Raw genomic sequence first — 27,877 nt, forward strand, 5'->3', positions numbered from 1 at the left:
ATCTATAGCTTACACATGGCAGGGAGGAGGCTTGTATAGGCCTAGAGTTTCTCTCTCAAACACACACACACACACACAAACACACACACACACACACACACACAAACAAATACATTAAAAGCTACAGCTGAAGTTAAAATGCCAGAAGTAACGTAAAAGAGCCAGGAATGTGGGAAGGTCTGGTGTTGGTTCTGATGTCAGTCCTACGTGAGTTTAACATTATTCCTCCAAGATCCTTTTAACACAGAAGTTTAGTGTTTTAAAACTTGATCGCTGTCTGAATAGTACTTTCTCTTTTTGTCTTATAGTTTTGCCTGGACATGTTATCATTACAGGTATTATATTTTAACATATTTCTTTTACACTGGACAGCAAAACATGGCACAGTAAACTTATAATGATCCCACTTTAATATTTTATCATTGTTGAGTGATCTGTACCTTTAAGAACTTGTGCTGAATTGTATTCAGTACCAAGACATTGAACAGGGCTAGAAATAATTTATCTATTGATTATCAAATACAATAACAGAGTCTAAAATGTTTAATTCCTTTTATACAACAGCAAATTGCCAATTCTTTTATTGGAGAATGTTTCACTTATTTGTACATTTATTGCTGTAATATGCCCACAAAAACAAATTATGCTATCGCTTGTGTTATAGCAATGCTAAAAGATTTCTCAGCATTCTTCTCCCTTTTTAATTAAACCAAATACACATAACCAAGAGAGCAAGATTGTGTCAGAAAACAAAATGAAAACTTTTTCCTCAGAGAAAATGTTTCAAAATGAAGACTGAAGACTGCTTCCAAAAATAAGTACTCTCTCACAGAACAAAGTAATAAAAATGAATCAGACTATTCAGTATATAACTATAAAAAAAAAGAGTTGATTTCTATTCATTAAAATTTTTTCTCTACTTAATTAGGTGATTACATAACAAATACACAAAAAAGTATACTTCTGCCCACCACTACTCTTACTACTTTAACTTATACCACAAACAAAATGACACAGGTACCAGATCATGGTATGGATGCAGTAATGTAGTATAATATATGTAGTATGAAATTAAATATCAATGTGTATTGTGTGCAGATGAATCCTCTCTCAGGCCAGAACTTTCTGGGCCTGGCATGGCCTTTCTGAAATCTACAATAATGCTTGAATGTAAGCTGTCAGGATCAGAATCACCTCTGATCTTTGAACTCATAAAGGACAATGACAAGGCCCTTGCTATCAGTAATAATCCAATCACATATTCTCTAAAAGTCAAGAAGGAATCGGAGGGCAAATATGTTTGCAGAGTGAAAATGAGAAACCAAACAAGCACAAGCAACCCAGTGCATTTGCAAGTAGTGAGTAAGTCACTTGTATTATATAAAGCATTAATTTCTGAAAGTGTATATATGTCAGATTCAGAAAAAGCACAATGATAGCTATAACACCATCTATTCTCTCCCTCAGTTCCCGTCCACGGTGCCTCTATAGTCCCAAAACCCAACCCACCTGTCATTTACGAGGGGGCGGGGTTTAATCTGAGCTGCGAGGTCAGAATGGGGACTCACCTCATTTACTCATGGTACCACAACAAGCAGGAAGTGCTCTCACCCTCGCCCCTTCATCATTTGGTTGGAAAGATGCTGACAGTGGATAGAGCTGCTGAATGGCATGCTGGGATTTACTCATGTGTGGCCAGAAACATGATGGGCAGCCACAGTAGAGCCTCCAGCAGTATGCCGATCACCGTTGTGGTAAAAAGTAAATATTATTTATGTGTGGTAGTGGACATTTATGTTATAACTAGCAGAAAAACCACATGCAGGTTTTGACAAGATAATGGATAGTTTGTGAGATTTTTTACAAAATATGCTTTACATATTAACAGCTAATTCACAGAAAACTATACTACAGATGGGTCACATGATCTAAATTTATATTGAAAATTAATTTAGCTAAGACAAATGTATAATTGATATGGTGAATCTTTCTGTAAGATGTTTAACACATGTTTGAATGCTCTTTAGAAAGATTTCCGCAATTGAATAATTAATAAACTCATCAACTTTAAGAGAGTCTCAGGCTAGAAATGGCCTGCTATAATCTATATTTACCTGGTGGATGTTATACTATTATATAATATCTAACTATAAGCTGAGTAAAAATACAATCAAGGAATAAAACACATCCCACCTCACACCACCTTGCTGTTTATATGTCCTATAGCAGCATATCCTGTAATATTTTCATTGCTACATGTCTTTACTTTATATTTCTTCTATGAATTACTTAAGTTAGAAAGCTTCAAATTGGGGCGGTAGCTCAGTGGGTAAGATGGACTTCTTATCCGAAGGTTGTGAGATCAAATTCTAGAACCACCAAGCTGCCACTTCTGGTCTCTTCAGCAAGGCCCTTTCTGTTCAGTTGTACAAATGAGATAAATATAATAAGAGCATCTGCCAAATGCCATAAATGTAAAATTTGTTCATTGGTGTCTGTTAGAGCACTAAGGGTAGATAAAAGTAGCATACATTCAGTGATGACAAAACATTTAAATTCTTCACAGAATACCTCTCAGCTCCCAGGCTTTCATTTACACTTTTTCATGATGGCTCAGGCTACTATGCTAACCTCAGCTGTTGGTCAGCCTATGGTAGCCCTCCAGTGACATTCCAGCTGCTCCTGAATGGGAAGCGTGTTGATGTGCAGCAAGTGGATTTACTGGAAGCTTGGTTTTCTCAGCCTGTCACTGTAGGACTGGATATGGGTATAGTACAGTGCATAGCAGAGAACGACATCCAGCAACTTCTTAGTAACACAATAGATCTGGAAATCGGTGAGTAATAGCCCGGTTATTTTTTGTTTAGTTTTTTTCATGAGATGTAACCTGATAACATTTTATTTATACATGATTCATTTGTGTATATTTTTTCTTAGTTCCAGTGACGGGGCCTGCACACGTTAAAGTCGAGTACCTCCACAGGAGAGAGTCTGTAGTGCCAGCTGCCGTTCTCCAGTGCATGGTCTTTATGGGCACTTTTCCCATTTTCTCATGGTCTTTCAACAGCTCCACCATACCCAAGAATGCAAATTCCCCGACTTTTATCCAACATGGCCAGGTCCTGGTTCTCACACACATCAGCCCTGAGAACTTTGGGTATTACAGCTGTCGAGTGAGGGACAGTTTCAACCTTAACTCATCCTGGGTGGAGAGTGAGAAGGTCTTGGTGAAGATGACAGGTGAGATCCTGTCATCCATCAGGTTACATTAAAATTCATAGATCTGGGGGTTTTAAAATAATAGTTTTGCCAAATAATTGAAATATTTATAGTTTTGCTAAATATAAATTGTACACATATGGTAATTTAGCAAATCATCAGTCAAGTGTGCAACATTGCTATGAAAAAACTGTAGACTTGCATCCTTTATGCTATTTTTTATGTTTTTCCTTGTGTGCTGATGTAATAAATAATAAGAAAAAAAGAGAAAAAGAAACTAACTACAGATTTTATGTCAACACAGTAGGTGGGTTTCTTCTCATTTTTGAAAAACAGCAACAACAGGGAATCATAAAAAAAACAGAAAAGATCTTGAGATTGCAAGTTTGAATTCTGACAATGTGACAACCATCCATGTCCAGGAGCTGACTGATTGGCTGTGCTCTTTGGATGGGAGGAATGACATACCCTCTTTCGCCTGTCAGTCACAAGAGACACTAATTAATAGTGGGTGGCTATGAGCACGTATATGTGAAAGGCAGTACAGTGTACCTTCACCTGAATGTGTTGCACTGCTCTGTGACACATCATGAGCAGCAGTTTTAAAAGGTCTGGTGGCTGGATTCATGTGTCTATGTCATTCTTTTTTTTTTTCTATTTTATAAACTCTGGTAATCCTGATAGCCTCACTCTAAAGCGAGTGTGATTAGTACACATAAAAATAGCACTATGCCATTCATAAAAAGGAATGCCTTGTTCATATGCCAAGCAATAATACACTAAACTTGATGTTAACATTAGCTAGCAATAAATGATTAAACTAGTTAATGGTTATCCCATGGTAATGGTGTTTCACCCATCTACCCTACAAAAACCTATTAAATGTAATTGCCATTTATTTTTGTATTGTATTGTCCATAAATTGCATAGGTGTTGTATTGTATTGCATTGCTATTTTGTAAATAAATTAGACAACCACAGTAATTTAGATTTTTTTTCTGTCCTTATACCAAGTTTGTCCAACAATAGGGGGCTTATCTGTAGCAAAACCATGTACAATGCATATCTGCAGACAAACTCACCTTTGTCTTGCAATCATTATTAATATTTTTTATGCTTTTATTATTTCAGATTTAACCACCCCCTTTAGCACAAGTACTGCCACAACATATACAGCTGCTGGTAAGTTCAGATGAATAAATATTGTGCATGATTATGAAATCACAAATGTAATGTTCTTTTCAGCCCATGCATGTGTTATAACTGAGTGCCACACACCTATGCTTAACCTGTGACAGTGTCTTACTTACTCTATGTACTAATCATTGAATTACCCATTTACAACAACTTTTTTGCAAAGCCAGATGATTTGTATATGTTTTAAATGTGTATAATATCATAGCAGCCCTCTACTCACAGACAGTTAGGTGCAAAGTGTTTATACCACAGTCAGTTGCTGTGTAGTCATACAAAAAGCTTTAAAAATGTATAGTGTGTATCTGCAAAGAATTCCCCTTTGTCTTAAAATCATCTGTAGCAATTTTATGCTTTTATTATTCCAGATTTAACAAGCCCTGCCACAACAGATGTAAATGCTGGTGAGTTAATGATAGACTGACCAGAGTAATACATACTATAATGAATCAATTTATGAATGTTTTGTCAGTAAGTTTACGTTCATATGAATTTATGTACAATTTCATATCATTTTTGTATTATGCGTCATGAAAGACAAAATTATGTTTTTTCACAAAATGCTGTGACTCGACTTAAATGACTGTGTACATTTTTCAGTAGTCGAATAAAAATGGACACTCTTGAATGCTCCTTTGCATGTAGCAGGCTCTTATTCTCAAATAATTCATTACATCATTCTTTTTTTTTTTTTGCCTCTTGTGATTTAACGAGAGAAAAGACAGCATCTCACGTCCAAGAGAAACCATACACTGGTATTGTGTCAGATTTGGCTTTGACAAAAATGCTAAACAAATGTAGCTTGCAAGCAAACTGTCACGGCTTTGGTGGAATATAAGAAAACACACGAATGTTAAATGGTTTTCTGCTGGATAATATGCTGCATTACAAAATGTGTCAAATCAGCATTTTATATAGTTAGTTAGTTAGTTAGTTAGTTAGTTAGTTGGATAGATAGATAGATAGATAGATAGATAGATAGATAGATAGATAGATAGATAGATAGATAGATAGATAGATAGATAGATAGATAGATAGATAGATAGATAGATAGATAGATAGATAGATAGATAGATATTTATTTTTTACAGATAATAAATTCATGAACAGTAAGGTTTCATTTTCCTATATCACAGTGAGGCTAGTCAGATCTAGAATAACTATGAAAATAAATGATGTAACCCTAGATTCATTATCATTCACCAGATGTCAGTAATAGCACTGTCACTCCTAATTACTGTTCTGTGGTACATTCTATTGAAGAAGTGATACCAATAGAGGTTGTCGCAGTGGTCTTCTGCTGCTACATGATCCTGATGATAATAGGAGGAGTTTGCTGTTTCTTCTGGAACATTAGTCCTGAACTTGTAACGTCACGTATGTCTCAAACTGCTTACTTACAGTGTCTTTTGTTTTAGCCATATGATAATGACGTACTGTGTACACTAATCTCTCTGTTTCTTGCAGATCATGTACACTGCCATGAGCATATCAAGTAAGATCCATTTTTATTTTTTTATTTTAAGCATTTCTAATGTATGTGCAAATGTTACTTTTGCATTATAATGTCATATCTCTTACTTTTTAGCACTGAGACTCATCAAGCCATGCCAGAGACTCTGGTCGATCCACATGATGAAGAGATGGAAACAGTGTTTATGGAAATGGAAGTCTAGACAACTAAGGCCTGATTTCTCAACAGATCTGTAGTCTTGTTGATCATTTCACACTCATGAATATGATGAATATGTGGATTTGAACAAATCACTGAAGAAGCATTAAAAGGAGCCTGACTTAAAACAGTATCCACCTGACAGAGGGATTAAAAAAGACAAAAATTATTTGTGTGCTCAGTGTGAGCATATTGTGAATGAGTACAAGACAAGTCATTATGATTACAGCAGCAGTTCTCACTAGGTACAATTCTACAATATAAAATCTACATCATTTTCATTTCTGATCGTACACTACATTACAGTGAATTATTATATGTGGTGAGAGAAGACATGAAGGTTGTTGGTTTGAAAGAGTCAGATGTAGAGGACAGAGTAGTATGGAGACGGATGATCCGCTGTGGCGAAAGAAGAAGAAGAAGACAGATTAATACATTTGCTACTATGAACCAAATACCATACCAATCATGTTTTCACTTGCCATACTCGAGAAAGCTTAAAATATAGTTTCTTTATCTGTTATTAAAAATGTAAAAAAAAAAGATTATTTTGAGCTGCTATTAGCAAAACATGCAAAAGAAATCATTCTTTCAGTGATTGCACCAATACATACACACACAAACATACATACATACAGGCACACTCAATTTAAGCCTAGCCTGAATAGCAGTGTAAGACAAGAACCCACAATTTATTCACAAAAAACATTGAAACAAAATTTACCATTTAAAGAACTAATTGAGAAATTTTCAAATTGGTGGCAGCAACATGTTTTAAAAAAGCTGGGACAACCCGATGTTTACCACGATGTTGCTAGAGTTTTGCGAGAGGAATGCTGTCCCATGCTTGCCTGATATAGTATTCTAAAAGTACTGGGTCTTCTTTGGCATATTTTATGTCAAGATTCGCCAAATATTTTTGATTGGTAAAAGCCAAGCAACTACACAGACATCCTGTTGTCACAGATACAGTATGTGGTTTAGCATTGCACTGCTGAAATATGCAATGCCTTCCTTGAAAAATACATCGTCTGAATGGAAGCATATGCTGCTCTAAATCCTGGCTCTATATTTTAGTATTGATAGTGCCTTTGAGGATGTGTAAGCAGCCCATTCCATAGGCACCAATGCACCCCCAGTGATTTACAGTATTAAAGTAAATGTAATTTGTTACTGTACATTACTAAAGGAATTTCCATTTGGGGAGACTTTTAATTTAACTTCACTTCATATTTAACACTTTAACATCTTAAAGTCATACACTTCCTTTATACTCAACTTCATTTTGCAAAATCCGTCATTCTCTGTTATCATTAGTGGATACAAACTTAACTGGTCAAGCCACCAATCAGGGTAGAGCCCATGCTCTGTTTTGAACTTATTTGGATTGCCACTTGGTGGTAAGCAGAACATATTAAGAGTAATAAATTATGGAAGAAACTCCTGACTCTAACTTGCCACAACATCCATGGCCTTATTTATAATAGAGATTAATCAGTGTTTGACTCATTAATATCATTGTATTAATAGACTGGTGTGCTCATAGAAACATTAGAGCCTTTTCACATAACCTGAGTTGATTAATCAAAGAGTCTTGTGACAAAAATGATCATAGGAACATTATAGCCATAATAAATCATAGTAAGTGAAAGTTTAACGGGAGCACTTTTACTTTTACTGGAGTAATATTTTACCTACTGTATCTCTACTTTAACACAAGTAGATGGCTTATGTACTTGAGCCACCACTCTGCACCTCCATATGGGCATGGGCATCCAATATTGTGTTTCGGCCTTGTCTCTTTTGTTCACAGAGATTTCTGCAGATTCTTGAAATCGTTGCATGTTATTATGTACTGTAGTCTTTACAATTTGACACTGAGGAACATTTACTGATGCAGCTTTACACAGATTGGTGAACCTCTGAACCATCTTTACTTCTGAAAGACTCTGACTTCCTATGATGCTCTTTTTATACCCAGTCACATTACTGACCTGAGATTTGAAAATCATTGCATTCTGTTTTTTATTACATTTTACAAGCATCCCAGTGTTTTTTTTTTGGGGGGGTGGTGGTTGTAATACTGACATTTCTTTAAGTCTTTTGTGAGATAAATAAAAAAAAATACAAGAGCCATCTACACCATTCTTGTCCTTTGTTTAATAAAATACTTTTTGTTTGTTTGTTTTGTGTACATATTTATTGTTTAATAACTATTACTGTATATTGGTGGCACACATCAAATAGTTCTTATCAGGAGCAGAATTTGAAAATGAGAGAGCAAAAAGAAACATCCCAGAGTGATTTCCAATAACACCTAACTACATATGCACTGATGAGAAGATAAGATTAAGACGCTATTTCAGAATATTTCTGAAACAAACTCCAATTTGCAACAGCCACTTATAAGAAGTATTTTCACTGTAAAAGACGTAAGAATGGATGTTACTAAATATCTTAAGATAGCTTGTCATTTTTATGCATTATACTTTTGTGTTTTCCATCCAGCCAAGTCTTTTATGGCTTTTATGACTTTTAAAAACGAATGGGTGAATGTTTGTAGAATTTTTACGGAATTATTTCAACCTGCATTTTGTCACTGATACAAACAAGATAAAGCCAACAAGAAGATCGAAAATTTAAAATATCTTTCTTAATGACCCTACTTACTGTTTGTAATTCCAACATGCTATTTTCACATTCATGTTCCATTTATTTAGTCTAGCTATGATTTTTTGCCATCTCTCTGTTTATCTGTGTGTTCATGATCATCATTAACACAATATCACAATGATCATCATTAACACAATATCTCAGAAACAAAACTTAAATGTTTCTGGGATTTCTTTAAAATAATCATTATAATCACATAGGGGTGTAATGGTACATGTATTCTTACCAAAATGTCTCGGTACACGGCTTTCCTTTTCAAATGCGGACCATAGTTAGTGCAGTGTCACTGTGGCTACTCAGTCCTTACCAGAAATAAGATTTGTTTTGCACATGCATGAAAGTGCTAAAGCATCCATAGTGCTAGCATTAGCCGCTAACCAGGAAGTAGCTCCCAGCTAATGCTGGTGATATGGATTCTTTAGCGTTTTATATCCAGCTTCAAGAATTTCTCTTAAAAGGAGAAGATCCTGACAATTCCTTTTGTTAAAGTATGCTAAAATGAAAAGAACAGTTAGTAGATCATATTTTTTAGAAAATTAAATAGTGAATGTAAATCACACACACACACTTACATACTAATCTCTATTACCCAAATGGGGTCTAACAAATGTAAACTATTTCATAAAATGTTCCATTTATTTATTTTATTAATTTAATCTGTGCCAATTTAATTGGTTATTCAATTTAATAAATATAATTAAAAGTATGTTGTATTAAATTCATTTATTTAATTTTATTTTCATAAAATATAATTTTAGATTTTATTTAACCAAGCAGGCATTTTTATTCAAAATTGTTTTAAAAATGTAATATATGTTAACAAATGTAATAATAACAAACTGCAATAATAAAAAACGACAATTTTATGTTTTGAATTTCTCAACTGTACAGAAATTGTATCGAACCGTGGTTTAAAAACTGAGGTAGCTACGAACCGTGAACTATAACACCCCTGTAATCACAGCAAGGTCAGATGTTGCAAACAGGTTTTCATCAATTTGTTACTTCCTGTGTAAAGTATATTTTATAAATTAACAATTTGTGGTGCACTGTAAAATCCGATTAGTTAACCTTACTTGAAAAAAGCATGCAAACCGGTTGCACTTAAAATAATAAGTACAGTGAAATAGGGTATTAAGTGTCCTAGTAACTAATGCTTACAAAGTAGAATATACTTATAGCCAAGCGACTGTAACTAAGAGAAACCAGTACATAGTACTTGGCAATTTGCTTAATGTGTACTATTGGGTAAGTATAGACTACTCAGAAATACCAGTAAAGTATACTAACTTGTATGATGTAAACTTTACTGTTGTGTGTATTCCAAATAACACAAATATGTAAGTTAGGCTAACTGAAGTACAAATTTCCTGTATATGAGATTTTCTATTTTTATTCACTTTAAGAGCAGTCAGATATACTTCATAAAAGCATGCAAACTGCACTATAATATATCCCTTTTAATGCAACAGTAAATAAAGGCCTAGTTTTAGCTTTAAATAACATTCAGTAAAACATTAAATTTGGTAATAAATAATTAGACATGTAGTGAAAGTCTACTTTGTAGGGAATGTCTGTATCTAAAACATGAACAAATGCCTGCCGACTCACTATAATTTATACCTATACAGTGGAGTATTGGTATAAAGTAAAAATACACAACACACAATCCCAATACTGTTATAAAAGGTTTATTTCTCAACCCTTTAATTTTTACACCACAGCTTTAAAACATTTGCATCTCTTAAAACAGTCAGGAATGTGGCCTGTAACAAAAGTAAAAATAAAAACTTTTGTTTCAAAGAAGTGCCATAATCACTTAGCAGACAATAGCAACTGGCACTGCTCTCATACACATAAGCAACATAGTGCCAAACCATTAATAGCCATAACCATCACTCAGTCAATCAAATGCACTTTTGGTGACGCTTTTAACCGAACCCAATTGTCACCTTTCACCTGCAGTTGTGAAGTGCTGTGTGTGCAGCAGGATTGCAAGAACAATAGCAAGAATAATTGTTAAATATAAATTATACTAATAGTATAGTCTGAGCATAAGGCATTTAAAAACCTCTATGTATCTGCAGCGAGTGTTTTTTGCTTTCAACACAATAACAGCAAAAACAAAAAATTATTTTAAAGTAGTGCAATAATGACTTAACAATGGCAACAATATCAACCAGCACTACTACTACTCTTCAACTAACTCTTCAATAATTTCACTTACTTAACAGGAGGTTTTTTAGAGTTTGGAGTCTTGGGGGGGAGTTTGTTTTCTCCCAGCCTAAGCATCACTCTCTGGATGAAGTTTAACGTGTTTCTCATGGCCCTTGGGTATTCAAGGTGGAGAGCATAAGACAGGCCAAACAAAAGGCAAAATGCTTGTGGTAAGCTTGTGAGATTGTCCATCACAATACCTCCTTCCAGAATGATGGCAGTTGAGAGTGGGTTTAAGTGGAGATGACTTGAAAACACAGGTGCATCTTCGCTGATAACAGTCAGCAAGCCAACAGTCACCTGTGCCCAGCCCTCATTATCGTTTGAATCCTGTATGACACAAAAACTCCATTACAACAGTGAAATATTATCTATCTGTCCTGCCTACACAGCCTTCAAGTCTTGTTCATTAGTTTATCATTCATTTCAGTTTCTTTTTGTTTGACAAATGTGTTGGCTGAAATGAAAATACATTTCGGCTGTCATCTGCAGCATTCTTGCTGTGAGTGACCAGAACTACCCAATGCACCACTGTGCTCCCTTCTAGTACTGAACTCACAGGGACACATTTCATATTCTTATTTGTCTGTAACTGTGTAAGAACTTACAAAGGCAGTGTTGTAGAAGTTACTCGGATCGTCACCAAGTAGTATTGGGAGGCCTCTGAGAACAAGGGTACGTAGTGCTGTCACATCTGGCTTCTAATGGAAAGAACAAATTAAGTTCAGGATAATACAATATTCAACGTTACAATATGAACACAAAAGTGTACATGAAAAGAGTTTTATCTAAAATTTTTTTTCTTCTTCAGTGGAGAGAAGTCATCTAGTACACAGTTTATCAGGGACAAAGAACCTAGTGTTTTAACACTACTGCAAGTTTCCATTTCTTAAAATACAGTATTTATGCTCGTTTAACCAAAAATGATATTAAGAACACTTTAGAAGACTTACGCCTGAATCAACCTGCTGCACAATTTCAGCTATTTTTTCTCCAACACTTCCTTTCTTGGACTTGAAGATATGGACAAAGCGTGGTGTGAAGCAGTCCAACGCATCAAAAAAAATCGTTTTCTAGATTTGTGGTGGCAATCCTGTTGAACTCTGCATATACCTGCAATGCACAGCAAATACACAAAAACATGTAACTAGACTGGCATTTATTATTAGTGTAAACAAAAAATTATGTGTGTCAGTTCTTACTTGTCTTTCTAAAAAAAAAGGGCAGGCCACCGCTCCTTCAGGGTTTTTACTAGAGGTTCGGTCTCCACAATCTCCTGTCTCCGCAGTGGGAAGGTCTGATCCATCTTTGAAGCAATAACAGTTCCACTGGGTTTGTGTTTTTTTCTTTTTTTTTTAACCAGGAGCTTTCTTTCAGCTTCTAGTCCATCTTCGTCCTGGCCCTCAGGTAGGTTAGGTAAGTAATTCACCTCATACCTTTTTGGTCTTTTGAGGCCTTTTGATGACATTTGCGGGGCGCACTTTATCCCCGTGTTTATTGCAATCTCTGCACACCCAGCTTTTCTCAGTTTAGTGCGATAGTTTCCCATTTTGTACATCAAGCTGTTCTTCCAGCCAGAGCACCCATCTGGTGAGCCTGGTTCCCTCAGACAGGGATGTTTTTTTATGAGTGCTAATGCCACTGAACGGAATCGTTCTTCATTTGGATAGGCATCAAATTTGTAGATCTCCTCAGCAAGTTTCTCCAAAATACCATGCTTCATGTCTCTTGTAACATTCAGGTAAGTACAGTCTCGTAAAAACAGAAGATTTGCCTGTCTCAATCGGAATTCCACATCAACTGGGAAATTTGGAATGTCAAAAAATTCTGCCCATCGCCCTTGTCTTGTTGATGAGCTTGGTGTCCACAGAAACTCTTTATCATCTGAGGAGACTTGAGATAGACTGGGGGTAGAGGTAGGTATAAGTGTCAGTGTCACCAATGGTATGACTTTGACAGTAGCTTTTGTAGGTGGCAAATCTTGTACATCATCAAGGTTGCAGAGGGAATTATCAAAGTCAGGATCTTCATACATGAGAGAAAAATCATCCTCGAGTTTGCATTTTTCTTTAACTATTATCTTAAGTTCTTCAACTGTTTCTGGTCTCCCATCTAGTGAGACTTTATGTATATCCTGTTCATTTACAACAATTCTTAGTTTAAAGCTTTCCATGGTCCTATAAAGAGCAGACATGACTTTAGTGCCAAATTCACATGCAATCATTCAGCATAATATATAACGCTTCAGTATCACATACACATTGCCCTTTATTTGATAGGAGGATAAGAGGAAAGGATCATTTAGATCAGAAAAATAAGTGACTGTGAGAGACCCTGCCCCACTGAAGCACAACTCATGAGTGCTTACAGGTCCACTGCATCTGCAATAGGTTATTTTAAGAGTAATTTTTAGTGTTTATTTGATATGTATAATACCCTCCAATCTTTTGGATTTGAAACCCGGTCTCTTGTGTCCCGCAAAAATGGAAATGAAATTGTTGAGGCACCACGTGTTTCAAGCGTTTCAGGATGAGTTAACGTTAGCCTTCGCTCTGTGGATCTCTCTGTAATAATACATAATACATAATACAAAAAGTCATATTTTTCACCGCTATGTTTAATAAAAATCAGCGTAGTGGTCGACAGAAAAAAAAGAGAAAAAAAGGGCAGGAAAAAAAGATTAGGTATTAACACCACGTTAGCCTAGCGCTAGCTTAGCGACCGCATTAGCAGTGTTAGCTTAGTAATAGTTTAATACATTTCTAAGAGAAAAAAACTCACCAAGACGGTTGGAAGGTCATCAGCTACTCAAAATCGTCCACTCGTACAGTCACTGCCCTGCACACCACACAGAGGAGAAGTCTTTCTCTTCTCCCTCTTTCTAAAGAGAGCTTAACTTGTGCAGTGTTTGGTAGCTAAGTTAATATAAAACAAACGATCGTTAGAGCTATAACAAAAGTAGACCGAACAAATCCACACACAGTTATTATTTGTTTGATAACTTACCTTTACGTGAAGAGATCCTCGAATTGTGAAAATGTCGGCACGGCGCGAGACGTCCAATGACTTCTACAGCACATGCGCAGAACTGGTTGCTTTTAGGGTTCGTTAGAAAATACTCGCTCTTAGCAAGTAACAGCAAATTAAGCCCTGTTGTGATAGTAACTTAAACCTGATTAAGTTGACTCTAAATAAAATTAGCGAGTGATCATGACTTAAGACATGTTAACTTCACTCAGAATAAACAGTAAAATGTACTTTTTTTACCATGCAATTACATGTTACTTAATAACAACTATTAAGTAGTACATATTAGTACTGGTAACTTATCTATGCAAGTCATGACAACTATTAGATTTTACAGTGTGGAAATATACCCATGTATGGCATAGAGATAAAAATGTAAATATAAACACCCATCTCGCTATTGTCTGAATGATACAGGAGGGAAATTCACTACTAACGTTTAATACCACAAACAATTTTAAACGTTAAATTGCATCTAAGACTAAATCGAGTTGCTATCAGTCCAGTGCACATGGCACAGTGGGAAGAGACTCAATGGGGTGTGTCTCATTATCCAACTTGTACCAGTGTGAGGAGTGCCCTTCATAATGTGCGTGCTCAGATGTGTGTCTGCCTGAAGTTAGTCTTTTATGCATATGATATAACGACGTTTCTTACTCACTGGATTGATTTTGAGGAAATAAACATCCATACATCCTGCTGGACAATGACCAAAAGAGCTTTCCTTCTGCTGCTGATTTTGGGTAAAACCGAAATCCTTACTGTAAAAGAGATGATAATAATATCTTTCAGTGTTTTGACTTTTTGTGCTTTTTCATCTTTAGGCTTTTGTGCCATGTGGCAGAAGGCAGGTAGGTGGCCAGATTATCTAACATCACCTTATTCTTATAAGGATGTGAACTGTTTAACCGTGTAACTGTGTGTTTCCTATTTCAGCCGCTCAGATCACTTTAGGAAAACCTAAACTCGGGGGTACATTTTTTGGACTTGTGAAAGACATTGTGGATATTTCCTGCAAACTGGACGAGATCCCAACAGACGAGACTATTCTGTACAAGCTGTTTATGGAGGATAATTTTAATAAGTTCTATGGGGAATACAGCGCTCACAGCAAAGAGGAAGGCAGTTTTGTTATTTATGTTCAACCTGTTCATGATGGATGGTTTATATGCCGGGCCAGTGTGCAAAATAACTCTGAGATCACTCCCACCTTCAGCGACAAGAAGAGATTCCATGTATTGGGTGAGTAAAAAAAAAAAAAAAAGAAGATAAAATAGACTAAAGATACCTGCTTTTGAAATGATAAATGTTAATGTAAAATTTATGTAAAAATAATGTATTCAATTCAATGAAATACATTTTTTGTATTCTAGCAAGCTGTAGCATTGCAGGTCAAAGCAGTTTTCAGTGGTGGACTTTTACTTTTACTCTACATTTCAAGTCAAATATCTCACTTTTTACCTAACTACATTTTGTGAAATCAGTGGTTCCTTTTCATTGCTGCTTGGTGATATCTACTTAGCACAAACATACAGTTCAGTGTCAGTTACGGCAGCAAGCAGAACATTTGAATAGTAATAAATAATGGAAGAAACTCCTGACTCTATATTGCCACAGCACCCGTGGCCTTATTTGCGCTATTCTGTTGGAGTAATTGAAAAAAGGTTTTGGGCTCATTATAATTTTAATAGATATCAATCAGTGACTAATAAATATTATTTTATTAAATGATTGGTGTGCTTCTGGCAATAATAAATCATAATACATTGGATACTTGAGTACATTTGAAGGCAAATACCTTTGTACTTTCCCTCAAATTAAAGTTTAAAATTAAACACTTAAAATTTTACTGGAGTGATATTTTACTGAGTATATCTCTACTCTAACTCAAGTGCATGGTTTGTGTACTTTGTCCACCACTGACAGTTACAATATACACCAGGGGTTTTCAACTGGTTCTGTGCCAGGAATCACCATTCTGACTAACAAGTAATCCGCGGCTCACTATTGTGTGTGTGTGTTTGGGGGGGCGTGGTGACTTCCACACTCTGTAAATTATAGAAAATCTAAAAATTATAGAAAAAAAGTGATTTTAATTGTGAAATTATGTAGGCTGTCACGGACCACATGCAATGCCGCCGCGGACCACCAGGGGGCCGCGGACCACCGGTTGAAGACCCCTGATATACACAATAAAAAGAAGTTTCTATTAATTAGTTAACCAAAAATGTGAGCAATCTATAATTAGCAAAGACGATTTCTATTCTTATTGATTAGGGTATAAAATAAACACTAGTTTAATTGTTATTCTCTCAAATTCTTCCCTTTTTCAGGGAGCTTAGGCTTAATGTGTATGTAGAAAATAAGTTGTACAGTATAGAAATGTCTTATAATTTGTGCATAATATGTGAAATGTTGTGTTTCAGTACCCATAGCAGGTGTACAAATCATAACAAACCAGTCTTTGGAAGATCTCTGGAAGGGAGAAAGTCTGACTCTGCAGTGTGATATAACTAACGGGACTTATGTGTTTTATACCTGGATACGGGATAATTTCACGCTTCAGAATGAAACCACAAAACAACTACATATCCCGAGCCTTTCCAGAGAAAACAGCGGGAAATATTTTTGTCTTGCTAAAAACTTCTTTAAAAATAAAACAGAATATTCTGCTAACATGAGTGAAGGAAGGAATGTGCATGTTAAAGGTAAAGAATGTTGGATTTATCTGTACAGTTCAACTTTGCGAAAGATGAACGAATAATTTGCACTTAAAGGAAAAAATCTACCTTGAACATTTGAAAATTATTCTTTAACAATCTATCTACAACAAATGTGTAATGAGAGGTTTCCTACATTACCCACAGTGCTGCTTGGACACCTGCTGATACTGTTATAGTAGTGTTCAATCCTTGCTTTAGGTCTATGCAAGTAGGGTTATGCAGCAGTGATTAAAACCTTTATTCTGTCCAGTTCTCCCATCTTCTCATCTGTATACTCTGCTCGAATGGATCACCTTAACATTAACTTTAATGGAAATTCCACTTTTAAAACAATGACACTCGCCATTTTGTAGATTGTCACTGCCATAACTTGGTGCAACTCTCCCGTGTAGCTGCATGTTGGAAGTTTGGGTTCAGCGTTTGCCGTCTCCATTAATTTTACATTGAACATTTCCTTAGATGGTTCTTTTTCTAATAGTATCATGATGTCCATTTTCCCTTACGTTAATGTTACCATTTTCCAATTCTTAAACTGTCACTGCACTTTGAAATATTTCAATAATCAAAAGAATTCAAATACTTTCAATATTCAGTGTTTCAGGGTGGATGTTTCTTTTAATCAGTTTGTTTTTCAATCAACTTTTTGTCATTTGTCTCTCTGTATAAATTTTTAACCAACCTTCTCCCACTCTGTCTAACTCAGAGAACCTGTCAAGTCCTGAAATTTTATTGAATGTTCTCAAGGATGCCAAAGGAAATTTTAATGCAAGAGTGAACTGCGAGGTGAAAAAAGGATCCTTGCCCATAAACTTCACCCTGTTCAGAAACAATCAAAATGTTGATGCAGTCATCAGTCAACACCCAAATGTCACATTTGTAGTGCCCATTGTACTGGACCAGGACATGGGCACAGTGTATTGCCAAGCAAGTAATGGGAAACAACCAGTGCAAAGCAAGAAACTGAATCTAACAGTGGGTATGAAGCTTTGAAAAAAAAATAATTTCTTCATTATGTAGTCCCACAGACACCACTGTTAAAATTGGATGCTGTAAAATGGAAAAGATTAAACCAAGATAAATCATGCCTGTTCTATTTCGATATCATATAGAGACAAAAAACTGAAAAATGAATAGAAAGTTTTAAATAAAACTTAATAACCTGCTTAACTAATACATTATATTGCAAAATTTGCTGTATTTGCTGGTGGCTTTTTGTTGTTCTTTAACATTTGATACTAGTTAATAATAATTTTTGCTTTTTTTTTTTTTTTACTTCTACTGTTTTTTGTTGTTGTTGCAGATTATAATTGTAGTAATTTCCAGCTGAATTAACAGTTTTGAGGATGCTGTAAAAAGAAACAATGATCTGTCCATTTTGATGATCTAACTTTTTTTTTTTGCTGTATCACCCTCACAGAGTCATTAGAGGGCACTGTAACAATAAGACTGGAGACAGTTGAGAGCCAGGACTTGTGTTGGGCCGTGCTTGGTGTATACATGTACTGCGAAGTGAAAAGAGGAAGTTTTCTGCAATTCCAGTGGTTCTTCAATAACAAAAGGCTGGAGAAAAATGGGACTTTTCACAAAATATATTACAAAAACAACTTGGGTATTTTTGTCCGATTGAACCCGCATGGTGCTAGTGATGGGTTCTACCACTGCGAGGTCTTTAGCTCATTCAACAACACTAAAAAACTGAGGAGTCCTAAAGAGTTTCGGATTAGTTATGAAGGTCTGCAAAACCTTTACTATTTAGTAAACATAAGCACAAGTCAGAACTGTGTTGACTTAATCTAGTACCAGCAAATGCAAAGCAGTCAAAATGTTGTGAAAAGATTTTCATGTGTCACAGGCCAGGTGCTTTATTTCCAGTGAAAATTAAATGCTGTAGCATTACAAAATCATTAAGAGACAAGTGTGTTTTTCCAACACGTAGCCACAATTTGGGGGAAGAACCATAGAGTATATAAGTGTGATCGTAAAGTGTTTGCATATTTTTTTGTTACTTTTAAATGAGGTTGAAGAATGTGACATTATTATGCACTGCAATGTAAATTAGGAACTATAATTTATGATATTCTTAAATCTAAGGAACATTTGTGCAGAGCTTAAATCATGAATTCTATGAATAGAAAAAAAAAAACCCTGAGAATGCATGTAAAAGGTAGATCATTTTTAATGATTAGTCTGTTAAGGAAATGTGTCTATAATAGTAGGAGTGTTAACGAGTTCAATTCTTTTCCCATTTTAGCTTTGAACAAAATACCAACTAAAGGGGCAGTCATCGTTTTCACCCTTTTCTCACTGCTGATTTGTGTCGTGTTCGCTTGTTGTATTTATGGAGTGGTGTTACGTGAGTAAAACATTTCATGCCTTGACATTTTTCAATATATCGATTCTCCACATCTGTCACATACTCTACTGTGAAAAGAACTCAAAGCTCACTTACAATGGAATATAGTTCTCATGGAGTTTTAATCAACTTTCCAACTCTGAAGCAATATAATTCAAAGTGGTTTTATAAGCAATCAGACCCCTAGAAACTCCTCCTGTAAGAAAAAAAAAACCCAGCTCCTTGTTCCATATACACATTTAGAACTAAATACCAAAATACTTTAAAATGTTTCTATAAAGTTGTGACCTTAACATAATTATTGAGTGATGTTCATGTCAATTGCCTTTGGACCTCCATTATGAGTATGATTTCAGGTCATCAGATTTCCACTTTTATCTTAGTAAAGGGAAGGGAAACATATTAAAATGGTAGATAGGGTTAATTTAAATAAAAGCTTTAGTACATAAATAATTTAACAGTAAATGTTTAATTGTTCTGTTCTTTGTCAGGAAAAATGGAAGCGAGAAAATACATGTAAGTAATGATATTTTGAAAAAGTATTCATGGAAAATACTGCACAATTATGATTATTTTCTTTTTTTTTTTTTTACCGATAATACATCTAATGCCTTATTCTGATGATTATCAGCGTTCCATAACCCAAGAACAATCATTTAATTCAAGATGTTTTTATTACCTTCATCACGTTGCCCTTGATCTGCCATTTATGTAAAACTCTAATATCTTACATATTTTTGTCCCAAGCAATGGAAAATTGACAAGGGATGAACAGTGGTGTGATATTTACTACCTTAAAGTTGATTGTTTTCATATAAAAACACTGTCCATAGTGTTCTATTCCTTTCATAATTCAGCAGGCTTTCATTTATCAGAATTATGTATTCATTCAATAAAGACATACTTTAAGCTTAATCATTTAAAAACAGTAGCTTGTTGAAATGTGAAGTTTTAGCTTTATCTAGGACTGTTACAATGTTTTGCCAAAATTCTTAATATTTGTTTTAGATTTCGTAAAACATCCACCATACAAGTTCCAACAAAAAGCGATTGCGATAAAACTATAATATACAGTACTAGTGCACATTAATGTAAATGTGTGAGTTACTGGCAACACTATTGTTGTACTTTTGTACTTTGTACTATTGATAATCAATCATACTCAAGAATTCAACAGTGCTGTGGACTTAGTTTCATTTTAAACCATTGCTTATACTTCTGTACATTCTGTACAGGTTTTCCTCTCCCCCATCACCCTTAATTATCCAAATGCATATTTGACCTCTGACCTTGATAAAGCAGGCTTGTGTCAATGCCTTTCCTTTAGCTTTAGAGTGAAAGACTTCCCAGACATGCATAGTGTCAATGATGATGATGATGATTATAATGATGATACTGAGGAAATTGAGGAAGACAAATTTGAAGAAGTAGAACATGAAGATCTGGTAAGAATGAATTTGCCTCAAATCTCTGTTTTAAAAAAAGGTGGTAAAGGTGGCACCCACTACTTGTTTCTTTTTTCTTGTATAGGATACAGAGGCATATATCGAAGATATAGAGGTTGTACAAGCTTCCATGATGGAGGACTTTGAGGAGGTAACGTGATTCACACACGTTCTTGTTTCCCTATAGAAATACATCAGCATTTATAAGAATTGTATAAAACACACAGACATTTGCACAATCATACCAATATTGGTTACACTAAGTTCAGTTGCTTCCACTAGTGTATACAAATTATATTCTAATATCAATCTTTCTCTCAGCTGGTATTCTCTGAAACTGTCCTTTTTTATCTTTTTTTACAGAGTGAAGAGGAGAAAGAGACTGACGTAGATAATTACAATTTCTGAATATATGTATGGTTATTAAAAATTTAGTAACTCCATGTCTAAATACAGTAGTGTTAAGGTTAAACCACATTGAAAATTTATGATTTTTGTTTGGAAAGGAAATATCCATCATACTGACTATTCATTATACAAGAAGTTGTGGAATTTCCAGGTCACTATTTAGATTATAAAAATGTTGTAATATTGACCATGTTAATATCTTTGTTTTTTTGTCTTTGGTTTTGCATGAGTTTTATCCTGGCTGTTGAAGAGCATGCTCAGATGACACACTGATGGATTTGATCTAAGATGGCTCAACAGTTCTAAATTATGTTGTCTGTGTCAGGTCGAGTTATTCGTATGAAAATGACCACAATCTTGATGTTATTATTATTATTATTTTTATTTATTTTTTTTACAGTTACTTTCCTGTGAGTTTGCTCAAAAATGTTTGATACACAATTAAAAAATACACACGCTCATGAAAATACAAATTTTTTGTTAGAAAACTTTCAGTTACCATGGGTTTAGTTTTGTTCATGGTTTGAGTTAATTGCAATGAAATTTAATAAAATCTTTACGTTCTTTGTTTTTGGACATGACTGTGTGTGGCTTGTGCTTGTGTGTAGATGTTTTTTACAGGAACCAGATCCCAACACTGATAAGAATTTACATTTACAAAGTTTAGCTATAAAAACAACCAAATAAGACGAAAAACATGTTAAGGATTACACTTATGTTATATGTAGGTTTAAAAAGGTGTTGCATTAATACTTTTGGCAGTGAAAGCTACTCATAAGCAACAGTAAATCTACTGTGTGTGAGAGAGAGAGAGAGAGAGAGAGAGAGAGACGTCCATACTACTGTAGTTAGCAGCCAAAATGGCCGGCATGTGCAGTGTAATACAGCTACCATGACAAACTGTATATATTTTTTTAAATGTACATTATAAGCTCTGTGTTTACTTACATATATTTTCTTTAAATTACATCATTAAACCTCTGAAGGTTACAAAACGTGTCTCTGACAACGTTCTCTGTCACTCGAAAGAGAGTCGACTCTTTAATTCGATTCTTTCTTTCAGGTCAACTCTCAAACATGAGCGGTGTTTCTGCGTCATTGTTTAATTGCGCTTCCGGTGCAAATCCAGCAAACTGCTTAAACTTTTTTCTTTTTTTTCCCCATCACAGTTGTTTGTATGTTCATTAGCAGGAATATCCGTTTATATATAATAATCTGGGTCGCAGTGACAGATGATGGTTAAGTCAATGAAACCGAATAGAACCTTTACCAGACAGGACATTATATCTATATATAAAAATTAAACATTTGTTTTACATTATTATTTGGTGGGAAAGTCCGCCTTTGCTTGTTAACATATAGCCAAAATAGCAGGGAACCGCTTGGCAATAGGAAGAGTCGACTCTTATTGGGGAGCCGAGTCAAACCATGTGACTCGCTAAAAAGATCCGGAATTCCCATCACTGCCTGGGATACAAGTTACGAAGTTGCCGTTTCTCGTAACGTGTCTTAAAGGGAGGTTCTTACAGCAATTTCACTTCTAGAAAACAAGAGAAGGGAAGAGAAAAGTGTAGGAAATCTGCACCGCCGTTTATTTAAAGCGAATCAAAGCCGAAAGTCTTTTTGACCGTGTGAGTTAATCATGGAGTCGGGTGAGCCCACTGCATACGGAGCCTCTTTAGCCGGAGGATCTTTCGATTTCTTTAAGTTTATCAAACAACCACTAACTATCGTACGATTTCTCAGCTGGGTAAGTGACAAGAACATTTATGTTGATATTGTGAAATATAGTTGGATCATATTTGATTACACTATAGCTCTTTTTTTTTTTCAACGTTTGCAGTCACTTCCTGCATCGTACTTGTTCGGAAGTTAGTTTCTGTTTTGAAAATGCACAATTTAGCGAGGAAAACCTGTCAAACAAGAACAACCCGGATGCTTTTATAATGTTTATTCTTTGAAACGAAGTTTCTTTAACAACCAAGATTGCTTTCCTTAACCAAACAGTCTGGCTGATTAGAAGTTTGTCTCACGAGGTTCCTGGCTCTCTGAACAGAACAGAAGGCGCCTTCATATACAATGTCAATGTGACATTTCTTATATTTCTTACAAAAAAATATTAGCTTAGACTTGTATCTTCAGAGAGGAACCGAGACAAAGAAGTAAAAAGTTTTGGTTTCAAGTCGGACGACATGTGTATGACACCTTTCAGAGATCCTGTTTAAAACTGATCTAAAACAAAAAGCGGTTCCTCTTTTTTTTTCTTTGAGATTATTTTTCCATTGCATCTTGTGATTCAAGTCTGCACATGTGTCAGAAGAAAGAAAGAAAAAAAAATATTAATAAACCGTGTCACTGTCTCAGTAACATGATCAATTCCTGTAAGCTGAAAGCCTTTGTACATACTACCAACATACATTTTCACATCCACCCTACAACTCTTTCTAATAAAATCAGCTCCAACCCCTAAAATCTAAACTGCTTGTGATCTGGAGAAACTAATAACATCATGTAAATCTTCTCAGAAAGGACACCTCGTGCCTGACCTGTCCAAACGGTGAAAACATGAACAGCTGTGGGGTAACACGAGAGTTGTTGTGAGCGTCACTGCCAAAAGTCCCCAACACTCTCTAGCTTACATAGTCATTATATAACTAGTTACAGGGACTTTTTTCTGAGATCGTTGTTGTGGTTTAAAAAAAAAAAAAAAAAATTTGACACAGGAAGTTTGTAGATCATTACAGGAAGTCAGAAGAAAGATCATTTGATGCTCATTATAAAGCTCTGTGTTCTAAAACCACCTCCCAAATGTACATTTCATTTCTCAATATGGTTGCATGACCTTGCTACAGGAAGATAAATTCACAAGTATTTTAAGAAAATTACAAATCATTATGACAGATCATGCATGCAAAAAACAAACAAAAAAACGTGTGTGTGTGTGTGTGTGTGTGTGTGTAAAATATTATACATATATATATATATATATATATGTGTATGTATGTATGTATGTATGTATGCATGTAAGTCTGTTTCATATTAATGTTTTACTTGACCTAATTTCAACCTTTTTTTTCCTCCTGCCTGCAAATATCCTGTTGACTCAGGAGCCACTTTAACAAATGAAGCCTGTCTGCAAACTTGTGTGCTTTTCTTTCCAATCTCTGGCGACTTACATTTCAGCTCTCAAAATGTCTGCCCTGTTTCTTCATCATCATCATCATCAAATTAGAGATGGCTAATACAAATGCCTTACTAATACATACTAAATACCATTCAAATGACAGCAGTCATAGCTTAAAATTGTTCTAATCAACATATATAAACATTAATGACCAAGAATTTAGTCAGCAGAATATAATGACTGAAGCAGTCGGCAGTTATTTTAGTTTGTGTGAACAGAGATCAATCAAGTGAAGAGAAGACAAATAGGCTAGTGTTACGATATATATATATATATATATATAATGTCAACCTTTGACCCTGTGAATAGTTTCCCAGTCCTCAACACCTAAAGCAAACATACGTGACACTGACAAAGTAATTTCTACTTTGGCATGTTGCTGGCTGGCTACCCGCCTGTTTTAGACATTTAACTCCTAATTATCTCCAGAAGCCATGTTTACACATTCTGAGCATTGTGTTCAGCTGAAGCATGTCTGATAATCCTGATCACCATGAGAGGAAGATATTCTTCCAATAACAAAGTTATACTGTTATACTGTTTTGCATAAAACATTAGGAATACTTGATAGCACTTAAAGTACTTTAAAATCCAACTTTAAAATCGTATTTTGTTGCTTCTTAGTTAATTACTGTATTTCTTTTACACTCCTCATTAATACTTTAACATTTGAATATATTTGATGCCAAGCACTTTGTTTCTAAATAAACGTTATTGTCATCATTCCTATTGTATTTCAATCGTATAATAAGGGTTGATTATGCCAACGGTTCCATGTAAAAAGGATTTTCTTTTGGTTCGTCTTAAATGTTTTTGAACCTTTAGTGATTTTCACTTCTCTTTTCCATTCCTGGTAATTTTTAGGTGTTTGCCATTGTGGTTTTTGCCACCATAACAGCAGAGGGCTATATCAATTTAAAAGATTCGTCACAGGTGGTCTGCATGTTCAACCAAAACGACGGCGCCTGCAATTATGGAGTGGGCATCGGGATCATCGCCTTTTTCGCCAGTAGCGCCTTCCTCTTCGCCGATGCCTATCTTCCCTTCATGAGCAGTGCACAAGAGAGGAAGCGTCTTGTGATGGCAGACCTGGGGTTCTCAGGTACAATGGAGCATAACAGAACAACCTTACAAATTGGGGGGGGTAATTTTCAATGTAAATTTTGCACCTCTGGAAGTAAGAACAGGTCTGGAAAACCCCATGATCCAGATTTAGGAAAGATAAAAGGGGCATGTTTATTTTATGTAGGGGCCAGTTTTCATATTATGTGTTTTTATCAAGACCAAACATGTTGAGAGCCTTAGTGTTTCAGACCACACATATAAGGCAACTTGCACAGAGGTTACTAAAATTTAAAAAAAAAATATATATTTTTTAATAAAAACACATTAAATTTAAATAATACATTGAATTTGCAATAGAAAATAATGCCATTACTAGTAATTTGTGGTAAAAAAAAACTTTGCTTAGTTCTTTTGTTGATAAAGAAATGTATAGGCCCACAAAAATACATGCATTTGTAGTAATATAATTTTAATAGGTTTCATATCTCTTTCCCCTCTCTGTCTGCTTGAACCAGGGGTCTGGACATTTCTGTGGTTCGTGTGTTTTTGCGTCTTGGCTAATCAGTGGTCAAATACCACTGACAGAAATTCAATCCCTGTTGATGCAGCTCAAGCTACCATTACCTTCTCCTTCTTCTCTTTTGCTGCATGGGTAAGTCTTTCCTTCATTAAATCTATATCAAAAGCAACATGTATCCAAAACATGTTTTGTAAATATGTTTATTAATAGATTACTCATGAAAGCACTATTGGATATTGATTACTAAACAAAACAGTGCTGTATTACTGGAATATATATATTTATTCAGACTTTATTTAGTTAATTGTTGTGACTTTATATGGATTTTTTTCTTTTTTAAAGTAAAGAAATTCATAAATTGTCATAATTGTACATAGCTAATTTAAGCTATAATTTATATGGCTGATCATCACAAACAACACAATGTGTGTTAATGAATAAGCAAACAAATTGTACTCATTGGCAAACTATTGAGTGTACAAAAATAAAACAGTTAGGGATTTCCTGTTATTTGTAATTTAGCCAGTTTGTAGAATGAAATGTCCATAGGTCTATGATTAGAGTAAAAATTGTTTTTAAAAAACTGATGTAAAAGAAAAACACATTTACAAAGCCTAATTACTAAATTGGTTATTTCTCTGACAGGGTGTGTTGACCTATTTGGCCCTGATGAGATTTCGCCAAGGTGTTGGAAACATCGGTCAAGGCTTTTCGGAATCTGGTCCGGATCATACCTCTCCATACCAGGGATCCACAATCTCTCATGATTCCTCGCCATACCCGCCTACTACTTACCCCTCAGACCTTTACCAGCAGCCCCCCTTCATGGGTAAACCAGAGCCGATTGGCAACAGTAACTACCAGCCACCAAGCTACTGACAAGAACAAGGGCCCTTCTTGAGAGAAAGTGAAAAAGGATGATTAAGTGTTCTGATCATATGACACGCAGCATGGAAGGAGCCTGTAAGAGCAGCAAATGAGAACGCTTGTGTATTGATGGGCTCAGGCATTCCTTGAAGTTGACTGGTTCTCCCAGTCAAAATGAAGTTATTCTTTGTGCTTGCTTTCAGTGATACACAGCCTTTCTGTGTTGCAATTGTTTTTGTATGTTTGTGTTGCCCAAAAATTTTTTTATCATTGATTGCACAAATGGTGCCTAAATATAATGCAAGTAATTGTGAGACTGCTGAAAACGGAGTAGGCTTTTACTGCGCTTAAGCCTAGACTGTTGTGTAACGTGTTAATGCTGATCTTTAGATCAGCAGCGCAACATTTTTACACTGCATTTTGCACCATGCCCCTTAATAATATGGCACATAAAGTTAAATATCATACTTGCACTTAACTGTGCTTTTCAGTGATACAGTGCTCAGTCAGCTGACCAGGTCAGATGTAATTCTTTAGAGATTCACATCCCTGCTGCCAAAATCATGCCATAGTCTGCACTGTTAAATACAATAAAATTACCTCTTTTCATTCATGTGCCACTAGAGGTTTTCTTTGTGTCCTCAAATTTGTAGAAGACCACTAATTTTTTGGGACATGAGCGTAAACTTCATTTACAGAGCATGACATTTTACTTATCAACCTGTTACACAAGAAGTACCGGAAAACCTGCCAAAATATTAACAACTTACATAAGATGATTAAATCTGTCAATGTATTAAACACCAAATATTTTGTGCCAAAGTTACATTTATTTTTTTTTACAGCAAACATACAGCCTTGTTCTTCTAACTGCTGACCCTCTGTGTTTATTGTTAAACAGCTTTTGATTCAGTTTCAGGCAATTTTACCCTCTGGTTTTGTAGTTTAGACTTTAAGAACTTTATTAATAATTAATTAATCCTAATGCCACTTCAGTTGAGCATGTGCTTAATGATTTGCACTACTTAATTTAATGCATTTCTTTCTGGGATGTGGGTAATTCTTAAATCACTGGCCATATTTTGTTAATCAGATTTTTGATTGTAGATTTTTTTTAAACCGTTAATTTTCCAAAAGGTTTGTGGTATATACCTTTTTTTGTTTGGTTTTGAAGCACAAACCATCGATTTAAATACAACATGCATTTACCAGGGAACAAAACAAATGTAATAAATGTTTTTATTGCAACTAATATCTGATGTGCCTTTTTTTTCTATAAAGGATATTCTTAAAATAAAATTATAATAATT

General features: G+C 35.1%; 4 protein-coding genes across 7 annotated transcripts; 3 read left to right on the forward strand and 1 right to left on the reverse strand.

The window, feature by feature from the left end:
• Nucleotides 1–67: 67 nt before the first annotated feature.
• LOC310735803 (Fc receptor-like protein 5) lies at nucleotides 68–7,532 on the forward strand. 3 transcript variants are annotated; one of them, XM_083558899.1, is made up of 11 exons: nucleotides 72–207; nucleotides 309–335; nucleotides 1,099–1,362; nucleotides 1,468–1,761; nucleotides 2,567–2,836; nucleotides 2,938–3,240; nucleotides 4,351–4,401; nucleotides 4,782–4,817; nucleotides 5,677–5,790; nucleotides 5,881–5,908; nucleotides 6,002–6,254. In XM_083558899.1, exons 1-11 carry the CDS (start codon nucleotides 168–170, stop codon nucleotides 6,087–6,089), a joined length of 1,515 nt encoding a protein of 504 aa, XP_083415025.1. In that variant the 5' UTR covers nucleotides 72–167; the 3' UTR covers nucleotides 6,090–6,254. The 3 variants fall into 3 exon arrangements, with proteins under 3 accessions (XP_083415027.1, XP_083415025.1, XP_083415026.1); XM_083558900.1 differs by having other exon boundaries at nucleotides 73–207; nucleotides 5,680–5,790; XM_083558901.1 differs by lacking the exon at nucleotides 5,881–5,908 and having other exon boundaries at nucleotides 68–207; nucleotides 5,677–5,804; nucleotides 6,002–7,532.
• Nucleotides 7,533–9,444: 1,912 nt separating this feature from the next.
• Nucleotides 9,445–21,507, forward strand: LOC310735805 (uncharacterized protein). Its single transcript, XM_083558904.1, has 12 exons — nucleotides 9,445–9,799; nucleotides 14,340–14,745; nucleotides 14,827–14,853; nucleotides 14,939–15,244; nucleotides 16,429–16,710; nucleotides 17,429–17,701; nucleotides 18,143–18,457; nucleotides 18,977–19,078; nucleotides 19,570–19,594; nucleotides 20,406–20,523; nucleotides 20,609–20,674; nucleotides 20,887–21,507. The coding sequence occupies exons 2-12, from the start codon at nucleotides 14,514–14,516 to the stop codon at nucleotides 20,929–20,931; spliced, it is 1,791 nt and encodes a 596-aa protein (XP_083415030.1). The 5' UTR covers nucleotides 9,445–9,799; nucleotides 14,340–14,513; the 3' UTR covers nucleotides 20,932–21,507.
• On the reverse strand, nucleotides 10,434–14,342 carry LOC310735806 (uncharacterized protein). Of its 2 annotated transcripts, XM_083558906.1 has the most exons (6): nucleotides 13,982–14,342; nucleotides 13,757–13,890; nucleotides 12,178–13,152; nucleotides 11,929–12,088; nucleotides 11,584–11,676; nucleotides 10,434–11,305 (listed from the first exon to the last, which is right to left on the reverse strand). In XM_083558906.1, the coding sequence occupies exons 2-3, from the start codon at nucleotides 13,774–13,776 to the stop codon at nucleotides 12,186–12,188; spliced, it is 987 nt and encodes a 328-aa protein (XP_083415032.1). In that variant the 5' UTR covers nucleotides 13,777–13,890; nucleotides 13,982–14,342; the 3' UTR covers nucleotides 10,434–11,305; nucleotides 11,584–11,676; nucleotides 11,929–12,088; nucleotides 12,178–12,185. The 2 variants fall into 2 exon arrangements, with proteins under 2 accessions (XP_083415032.1, XP_083415031.1); XM_083558905.1 differs by lacking the exons at nucleotides 13,757–13,890; nucleotides 13,982–14,342 and having other exon boundaries at nucleotides 12,178–13,236.
• Nucleotides 21,508–22,336: 829 nt separating the features above from the next.
• On the forward strand, nucleotides 22,337–27,819 carry syngr2b (synaptogyrin 2b). The gene is made up of 4 exons (XM_083558258.1): nucleotides 22,337–22,681; nucleotides 24,980–25,217; nucleotides 25,696–25,832; nucleotides 26,346–27,819. The coding sequence occupies exons 1-4, from the start codon at nucleotides 22,574–22,576 to the stop codon at nucleotides 26,577–26,579; spliced, it is 717 nt and encodes a 238-aa protein (XP_083414384.1). The 5' UTR covers nucleotides 22,337–22,573; the 3' UTR covers nucleotides 26,580–27,819.
• The last annotated feature ends 58 nt before the right edge of the window (nucleotides 27,820–27,877 follow it).

This window comes from Silurus aristotelis (genome assembly GCF_946808225.1).
Source record: "Silurus aristotelis genome assembly, chromosome: 13".
Lineage (NCBI taxonomy): Eukaryota > Metazoa > Chordata > Actinopteri > Siluriformes > Siluridae > Silurus > Silurus aristotelis.

Coding starts and splice junctions, on each gene's coding strand:
- LOC310735803 (XM_083558899.1), top strand. CDS start 168: ATGTGGGAAGGTCTGGTGTTGGTTCTGATGTCAGTCCTAC. Junction 5,791..5,880: donor TCCTGAACTTGTAACGTCAC/GTATGTCTCAAA, acceptor TGTTTCTTGCAG/ATCATGTACACTGCCATGAG. Junction 5,909..6,001: donor CACTGCCATGAGCATATCAA/GTAAGATCCATT, acceptor CTTACTTTTTAG/CACTGAGACTCATCAAGCCA.
- LOC310735806 (XM_083558905.1), bottom strand. CDS start 13,199: ATGATTGCATGTGAATTTGGCACTAAAGTCATGTCTGCTCTTTATAGG.
- LOC310735805 (XM_083558904.1), top strand. CDS start 14,514: ATGGCACAGTGGGAAGAGACTCAATGGGGTGTGTCTCATTATCCAACT. Junction 18,458..18,976: donor GTTTCGGATTAGTTATGAAG/GTCTGCAAAACC, acceptor TTCCCATTTTAG/CTTTGAACAAAATACCAACT. Junction 19,079..19,569: donor TATTTATGGAGTGGTGTTAC/GTGAGTAAAACA, acceptor GTTCTTTGTCAG/GAAAAATGGAAGCGAGAAAA.
- syngr2b (XM_083558258.1), top strand. CDS start 22,574: ATGGAGTCGGGTGAGCCCACTGCATACGGAGCCTCTTTAGCCGGAGGA. Junction 22,682..24,979: donor TCGTACGATTTCTCAGCTGG/GTAAGTGACAAG, acceptor GGTAATTTTTAG/GTGTTTGCCATTGTGGTTTT. Junction 25,218..25,695: donor GGCAGACCTGGGGTTCTCAG/GTACAATGGAGC, acceptor TGCTTGAACCAG/GGGTCTGGACATTTCTGTGG.